General features: G+C 50.3%; 1 protein-coding gene across 2 annotated transcripts in view; it reads right to left on the reverse strand.

The window, feature by feature from the left end:
- Positions 1-1,026: 1,026 nt before the first annotated feature.
- CHST11 (carbohydrate sulfotransferase 11) overlaps positions 1,027-8,892 on the reverse strand; it is a 282,576-nt gene continuing 274,710 nt past the window's right edge. For both annotated transcript variants that reach the window (XM_004700339.2, XM_004700340.2), the window contains exon 3: positions 1,027-1,919. In XM_004700339.2, the coding sequence (XP_004700396.1) occupies positions 1,065-1,919 (855 nt within the window). In that variant the 3' untranslated portion in view covers positions 1,027-1,064. The remainder of the gene's footprint in view (positions 1,920-8,892) is intronic.

An 8,892-nucleotide genomic window follows, 5' to 3' on the forward strand; every position in this document is an offset into this window, starting at 1 on the left:
CTTGGAGCACCCACCAAGTTAAGTGGTCTGCTCTAAGCATGTGGGTTTCAGATGTGTGCCATTAAAAAAACCTGCACCTTTTTAGGGGTCATGGACCTTCGGAGGTGACTCCAATAACCCACAGCTCACGTGGAGTCCACAAACGTCAGAGGTTCATTAGCGGCCCAGTCGGATGCTCTGTGTCCCATGGAAAAGCTTCTTGAGGGTGGAGGCTCTGGGTCTCGTCCAAAGCTGCATCCCGGCGCCCAACGCAGAGTAGGTGCTCAATAAATACGTGTTGGGTATAAAGCGATGGCCACAGCGACCTTCACCTCAACTGGCCCTGCCAGTTAGCAAAATGTTGAGGGGGGGGGCGGAGCATCATTCTGGTGAAAGAAGGAAATGCTACCACCAGCTTTCTCTCTCTCTGGGTTTAAAAGAAAGAAAAGACAAGACATCACATTTCTCTAGTTGCAAGGGGCTTTCGGGTTGAATGAAATTGGTTTTGAGTGAATCCCTGGCAAAGGTGCTTCTTGGGGATTGACTTCTATTGGGAGTTCAAAAACGGGCCGGGGCATCAATACTCCGCCCCTGGGGCCGTAGCACACCAGGCTCTGTGTGCTGCCCCTCCATGCACCCTAGCCCTCAACATACACCACCACCAAGCTCCCTTCTGGGAAGACCTGAGGCTACTGCTGCCGCCCAAACAACTCTAAGGAGACCGTGTTTAAATAACTATAAATAATATCCATTAGCATGTATGGAATGCACAAGTCAGAGTTCTCCAGAACTCAGGACATCTCGGGGACCCAGGACGGCCACCCCAGTCCCCTGCAAAGACAGCGGTCCTTCGCAACTTCAGGGTTTTTTTTGTTGGTTTTTTTTTTTTTTTAAATAATTCTCACCATGCTGCTCGCAGCATCAACCCCAGAGAAATATTAATTTACAAAATAACCCACTATCCATATATTTCTTTTGACACATAGAACTCTTAAATTAAAAACAGAAACAATCCCGCCCCCCCCCAAAAAAAAAAACAACCAGCACGCTTCTCTCTCCCTCTCCCCAGCGGCGCCCCGCCCCCGTTATTCCAATTTCAGGTAGCTTGGCACTGAGTAATTGAACATGAGAAAATCGAGTTTGTAGACCTCGTAGAGCCGCGTCTGGTGCTCGGCGCTGATGTTGTGGAAGAAGTCCGTGGTCATTTCGTCAGTAGTTCGCGTGGACTTGGCGTAGGTGGGGAACTTCAGGTAGCTGCCCACGCCCGCCAGCTGCAGGATATAGTTCGAGTCCTCCTCCAGCGTCTCGTACTTGCCCACGAGGTCGTAATGGATGTGGCATGGGTGGCACAGCGAGTGCACGGTCTGCCAGTGCTCGTTGAAGGGCTCCTCCCGCTGGGTGTGCGGGTCGATGAGATAGGCCACGAACTCCTCGAACTTGACATCGTCCCCCCTGCGCAGTGCCTCCTGGGTGGCGTTCTTGCGCTGGCGCTTGATGATCTTGGTGCCGTAGCGCTTGTGGAAGGAGATGTTGTACTTCTGGGTGAACTTGTTGCGGTAGGCCGACACCAGCCTCTCGAAGGGCTCGCGCACGAACAGGAACTTCATGTAGCTTTTCAAGCGGTGGTTGATTTCGGGGATGCTGTACTGGTTCAGGGTCTTCAGGTTGGCCGAGACGTGGGCCTCGTTGGCCGGGATCTCCATGGGGTCGCTGTACTTGCCCCGGCCCGTCAGGACCATCATGAGCCGCTTCCAGTTGGTGCACGCCACCTTGGGCACGTAGCAGTAGATGAGCTCGTGGTCCTCGTCCACCACCAGGTGCTTCAGGTCGTTGGGGGTCAGGACCCGGCGCTTGCGGCTCAGGGCGCTGTTGGCCCTGCACGTGTCGGTGACCTGGTCCCGCCGCATCTGGTGCAAGATGGCCGTGTTGGAGAGCTCCAGCTGCAGAGGGGACACAAGAGGGAGAAAACTCAGCACGTGGGGGACCCCACCGGCAGACACGGGCCACCGACAGTCTACACGGCTTATGTTGCCACCTCGAACTCTCTGTCCACTGCCTCAAATGTGTTCGCTCTTCGACCCACTTCCTTTGAGAAAAGGCCACTATAAACCATTTATCAATTGCTTCTCTACAGGCCAGGCATTTTACTAGAAGCTTTCTCTACATATGTATGCCTATTTGATAGAAGCACACAATGTAATATATTTAAATTCATAATTTACATATATGAATACACACACATATATAAAGTTGAGTACTCTAGAAGGAATTCTTTTTCCTGATGCAGTCAACATTCTCTCTCTCTCTCTACACACACACACACACACACACACTTTTTTTTCTCATTCCAACAACCTTAACAGCCACTGATTTATTTAACCATATTAAATACTTTCCCCCGAGCCAGGTCACGTGCTGCTGGGCTTTGGGGGTACAGCCATTAAAAGGAAAGAACAAAGAGGGAACTGAGGCTCAGCGAGGGCAAGTTGCCAGCTTGAGAACACACAGGAAGAGGGCAGAGCCCTCATTCAGACTCGGGCTGCATGGCCCCAAAGCGCCCACTGTCCACTCTCTTGACGCCTAGCCATCCTGCCTTTTCAACGGAAGCAGGAAGGAGAAAGCCCTGAGGCCTGGCATCTGATCGATCTCTTACAAAGCAGTGGTGGTTCGGGGATAGAATTCTTGCCTTCCAAGCAGGGACCCGGGTTCGAGTCCCAGCCAATGCACCTCAAGCACAACTACCAGTGGAGGTTTCCGTTGCTCATGATGCTGGATCCATTTCAGCTGTTTCTAGACAAAGAGGAGGAAGAAAGGCCCAGTAATCCACAACGTCCCCCCAAACCAGCCAGTGAAAGCAATGGTCCAATCTCATTGTGCGTGGAGTCGCTGTGAGTAAGGGCCAGGTTGGGAGCAGCTAACAATAATCGCAGCATGAATGAGAGGATGGAGGCACCCAGATGGACCCCAGCACCAAGGGCCAGACATGCGGGTGAGGCCATCTTGGACCCTCAACTGACCAGAGCAGCCCTCACATATTTGGACAAGTGGGTGGTTAGTGTGAGTGCATTCTTTCCTCACAGAAGAACAAGCACTCAGAGCAGCAGCGAGGAGGCTCGGAGACAAATCCCATCTGCTCTATAATGTTGCTGCAGGCCAACCCGAGGTCACTGAATCCCATTAATATTGATTCTGAATAGGGAAACCCTGACCTTGCAGTTGCTGACTTCTTAGCTGATGCATTCATCACCTTCAGAGGAGCATCCGGGACCTCTGGGGCCATAAACAATGCCATTAAAATCAAGACCAAAGAGGTGTGCCAGAGGGGCTGGCAGGGCAAATGAGGAAAAAGAGGGCCATCAGTTTTGCCCAGTTGAGTCTGCGAGGACAATTCCGAAGGTGGTGCCTGACTACGATGAGCGGAGGAAAAAGGGGAGCATCATTATATATACACCTATATGCCCCTTTTTAGTTGGAGACAATTTCCCAGCCAGCTACATCCCCTGGGGGAGGTAGCATATCAGTTCATGTTACATTCTAGACCACAAAGCCGGGGAAAGTGGAAATGATATGACAGTGATGTCCAATTGCAGAGGCAGAAGAGAACTGGGCGGGGCTCTGGAATGCGGCCTCTGAGGTTTCTCTCCCTTCCATGTCCTCCTCCCGCTTAGGGAGCAAAGGGTGCACCTGCTGCATCCAGGCCTTGTGGGGTCCCTTCCGGGGGTTCTGGGACATAGGCCAAGGGAATGCTCCTCAAGCCTGAGACAGCACCCTCCCTGCTGCCACCCCTTCACACACACCCCCACCCCACCCCCATCCTAAGCACAGGCCTTCTCCTGAGCAGTGTGGAGTTCTGGTGGAAAAGATTTCCATTCGCTCTGAACTTCCTAGTATACAATAACTCCAGGGCCAGTTGGAGTCATTTAAAGTACAATGTTGCTTCCATATGCATCAAAGAAACAACGAGCAGTTAGGAGAGCAAAACAAAGGCAGGCGTTCAAGTTCATGGCATGAACATGATGGCTGCTGGCGAGGTGCTGGGATGGCAGTCTCTGGGCAATGACTGGCTGAGGTATAGGCAAAGGGGTTTGCCCCTGAGTGCTTATGGGAAGGTGCAGAGACCTGGAATCAGAGAACCGCAGGGAGGGAAACTGCCGGCCATTCCTCAAGCCGAAGGAGCTGAGGGGAGAACAAGTCAGGCCTTGAGTTGCGGTAGGTGGAGGATTCTATGGGCAAAAAAGACAGAAAGATGCAGGAAGAAGCAACAAAAGAAGATAGTATCTGATCCAATGTATAGTTGTTCCAGTTTTTAATAGTTTCGATTTTGTCTCCGACCAAGGCTTTTCTCTGTTTCATTCCGATAAGAGACAACAACTGGATGAATAGTTTCAAAGGGACCTGGCCGGGGTGGTGGGTGGGAAATGGGGAGCTAAAAAACGAGTACCAGGAAGCAGACATAGTCTGGAATCGATAGTGTGGTGATGGTTGCACCCCTCTGGTGAAGGTGATGGCACTGTGGGACTGTGTGACAGACGAATTGTTTGCCAGTAAAACTGTTTAAAGAAACGAGTCAATGAACATGAAGGTGGAGGGAACGCACCGCATCGCTGCATCCACAGTAACTGGTTGAGGCTCAGCCATTTCAGGAGACAGCCTCTGAGCAAAAACCAACGGAACAAAGGAAGAGGTCCGGACGCACCGAAAGCATGGACAACAAACGACGCTCGGGAATGGACAGACAACCGATCGGAATGTTCCAACGCACGGACGCTACGCTGGAGGCAGACACTCATCTATGCGCAGACATCCGGAAGACAGCGACCTGGCTAACCAACTGCCTCTTTGTACCCACTCCACAGAGAGGGGACACAACAGAATGTGGAAATGATCGAACAGCAGCATTTCTATCATGCAAGTAGAAATCTTGTTGAAAAAAGACATTGTTTAAATGGCTGCAGCATTTGGGAACTGCCAGAAATTCAAAGTGAATTCCAAAGAGGATATGGGGTGAGGCGGACCGTTGCTGATGTCATGTGGCTCTTGGCTGAAAGCAAAGAAGACCCGAAAGAGGTTTACTTGTGTTTTATTGTTTATGCAAAGGCTGTCAACTGCGTGGGTCAGAACAAACCATGGACCACACTGTGAAGAGTGGGGATTCCCAGAACATTTAATTGTGCTTACACAGAATCACCCTTGGAGCAGAACAAGGAGACGCCACATGGCTTAAAGTCAGGGAAAGTGTGCATTCTCTCACCATACTTATTCAATCTGTATCCTGAGCAAATATCTGAGAAGCCGGACCAGATAAGAACGCTGCGTCAGGACTGGAGGAAGGCTTGTTAACAACCTGCGGTATGCAGATGGCACAACTTTACTTGCTGAAAGTGAGGAGGACTTGAAGCACTTGCTGGAGAAGATGGCAGATCCTACAGCCTTCAATATATGGATTATATACACCGCCACAAAGAAAACAAAACCCCTCACAAGGGCAGCATCAGGATAAACGGAGAAAGGCTTGAAGTTGTCAAGGATCTCATTTTCACTTGGATACTCCATCACTGCTCCTAGAAGCAGCAGGCAATCCAGCAGCTGACAGGCTACACGGGGCAAATCAGCTGCAAAAGATCTCTTTAAAGTGTTAACAAGCAAAGATGTCACTTTGGGGGCTTAAGTACCCTGGAGTATCCGTGGTATTTTCAGCCCCCTCAGATGCATACGAAAGGTCGGCAGGAATAAGGTTGACTGAAGAAGCAGCGTTGCCTTTGGGTCATGGTGTCGGCAAAGAATAGTGAATAGTCCACAGGCTGCACAAGTCGGTCTCAGGAGACGTACAGACAGGGGCTCCTTAAAAGCACGGATGGTGAGATTTTGTCTCTGGAACGTTAGCCACGTTATTAGGAGGGATTAGTCCCAGAGAAGGACATCGTGCTTGGTAAAGGAGAAGGGCAGAGCAAAAGGGGAAGACTCTTGGCAAGATGGACTGGCAGAGAGGTTGCCACAACGGCTCAGGCATAGCAATAAAGGTGAGGTGGCACAGGGCCAGCATGGTCCTGTCCGCGGTACAGAGTCATTGCAAGCTGGAACCAAGTCAATTGCACATAACAACACATTTTCCCCCACTTGGAAACAATCAAACCTACCCCTGGCTCACAACACATTCTTCACAATCACCTCCTCTTGTTTCACATGCAACCTTTCAATCGTTGAAAAGGCTTCGAGTCCATCCTGATTCATAGTTACCCTATAGGATAGAGTAGAACTGCCTCTGTGGGCTTTTGAGGCTGTTAAATCTTTAGGGGAGCAGAAAGCCTCATGGCTCCTCCAAGGAGAGGCTGGTGGGTTCAAACTGCTGTCCTTGAGGTTAATAGACCAACACATATGGAACCCACTATAACATCAGGGCTCCTTAATTAACAATCAACAAAACTCTCATATGGAGCGTCACACTCCTGGGAGTATGTCTGCAGACTTCCTGGGCCCTGGTTTAAGACATCCAACAAGGGGAGTCCTGGGAGGGTTAGAAGGAAGAGAGGAATGCTGCCCAGGCTCGGACGGGTTGATTCTAATTTGGTACCCGCCCCTGAGAATTTGTCTTTCGCACATCCCCTCGTGATTCAGTCTAGCTGGGGTGGAAAGAAGGCAAATTCTTGGCAGGGGTCAAGCCAGATGGAACCCAGTTAGAAGCCCTGTTTTCTAAAAGCCAAGTTGTATCAGTGTTGCTAAGCAGGGGCATGTGGATCTGATAATTATCTGAGCTATGAAACCAATCTCTTTCCTCCTTCACTGCCTCTCTCGCTCTCTCTAACTACCAGGGCTGTGATTAAGCATCTCATTTGGTTAATTTGGCTATAGGCTTATTAGCAGCAGGAATAAAAGGGACTGTTATCCAATCTCTTCGTTTCTGTTATCTAAGAAGGAGAAGCATTCAAACTTTTGGGGGCCAGACAATGACAAGATGTTAAAAGACGCAGAAGTCTCCCTCAAGGATGGAGATTCTGGGATTCAGCATTGCTCTGAAACAAACCAAACTAAAACAAAACAAAAGCAGTTGCCCCTGACTCGATTTCGATTCTTGGCAACCCCAGCAGTGTCAGAGGAGAGCTGTGCGTCTCAAGGCTGTGGGTTATCTCTGGGGAAGAGACAGCCAGGCCTGTCTTCAGAGGCACCTCTGGGCAGATTCCAACCACCAACCTTCTGGTTACCAAGCACGTGACCAACCATTTGCCCAAACCCGTCCTGGAGCGTCTAGAGACTGGGGACATACTATCTGTGGAATATCTCGGCACTTACACTTGCCCACACAATATCTCATTTAAAGGACTCATTGGGACTTTTCCAGAGACACCCAAAAATCCTGAAAAAAATAGAGTTTATAGTTAGCAGGCCCCCCCCCCTACTCCCAATCATACACACGTATTTGCACACCAGCCCCAATTTCTCCCTTGGCATGGCTTATTGTTAGTGACTCCGGAGTCAATGCTGACTCATGGCCTCCCAATCCCCAGGTATTATTAATGTTCAAAGCCAGTGTGACTCTCAAATCCTAGTCTGCAGTTAACTCACGTAGCCAAAACCCACTGCCATCAAGTGGATTCTGGCTCATAGTGACCCTCGATAGGGTTCCTGAGGCTGTGTGTTGGGCTGCGATCAGACAGCCTCATCCTTCTTCCCCAGAGTGGTTGGTGGGTTTGAACCATCGACCTTGCGGTCAGCAGCCCATACCTAAGTCTGCAGCACTCAGCACTAAGGGCTTGTTGAAACTGTTGGCTGGGCCCCACTCTCGGGCCCCTATTTCTGGTTAAGAAGGCTGGGGTTGGGGGCTGAGATTTTGCATCTCTAGCAAGTTCCCCAGTGGTGCTGATGCCGCTGGTCTACAGACCACACTTGAGACCCCCCCAGCTCTGTGCTACGAGGGAATGACTATAATCTAACATCTTTCATCAGTGTACAGCTCCTCTTAATTACAGAACACCAGATCCAGGTTCGCCATCTGTTACCGGGAAGAGTCCTAGCTCTACCCCCAGCCCTAGCCTCCAACTCCCTTCATCTCCCTTTGATCTCCCCAAAGTATAAATTAGGTCAGAGGAGGCTGATTCTAGGAAACCTTGAACAGGGCTAGAGACACTGGGCTGTGTCCTGCGCTCTCTTTTAGCTGTCTATTTTTAATTTGGACATTTGAAAAAGGCAACTATAATTAGTTTAAGTACCAAATGTAAGGACTCTTTGAAAACCTCTCTGAAACTCGACTGGGTTTCATCTTAAAAGGAAGAACAGCCAGTTTCCCTGAAAGAAAGCATCTCCTGGGATGGCTGCGATCTCCCTCCCCACGGGCCCAACAGGAACCAGCAGATGTGAGGCAGCGAGACCTGGAGAGAGTGGGGACCTTGGCAGCATCGGGGGATGCTGGGGGCTGGCAGAGCCTGCTTCCAATTCTGAATCTGTCTTGAATGAGGCTGAGCTTGAAGCCAAGCCTCAGTTTCTCCACTTGAACATCCTAATACAAAACTCGCTCAGCAATGCCTGAGACCTGGTTGCACAGTGGTAAAGTGCTGGGCTGATAACCACAGGGTCTGGGGTTCAATTCTAGCAGCTGCTCCGAGGGAGATTTTCAATCTGCACGTCTGGAGATTTAGTGTCTCATAAACCCCACATAGGCACGAGATGAGTCAGAATCAACTCGATGCCCCCCCCACCCCATCTTAGTAGTACCGCCCTCCTTTTAAATTTGAACTTTGGCAGGGGGAGGAGGAGCTGATGCTCTGTCTGATTCTATGACATTTCCTTCTGATCCAGAACTCTGCAAACACTCATGAAAAGCACCTGTCACGATGATCCCGATTAGAGCAGCCGGTCCAGAGAGGACCACATAGCCGGCCCCACTATGAGACACAACGTCCCTCACTGACCCATAGCCCT

The sequence above is a fragment of the Echinops telfairi genome, unplaced genomic scaffold (genome assembly GCF_000313985.2).
Source record: "Echinops telfairi isolate 266 unplaced genomic scaffold, ASM31398v2 ScPeMD7_2;HRSCAF=8, whole genome shotgun sequence".
NCBI classification, from domain to species: Eukaryota; Metazoa; Chordata; class Mammalia; order Afrosoricida; family Tenrecidae; genus Echinops; species Echinops telfairi.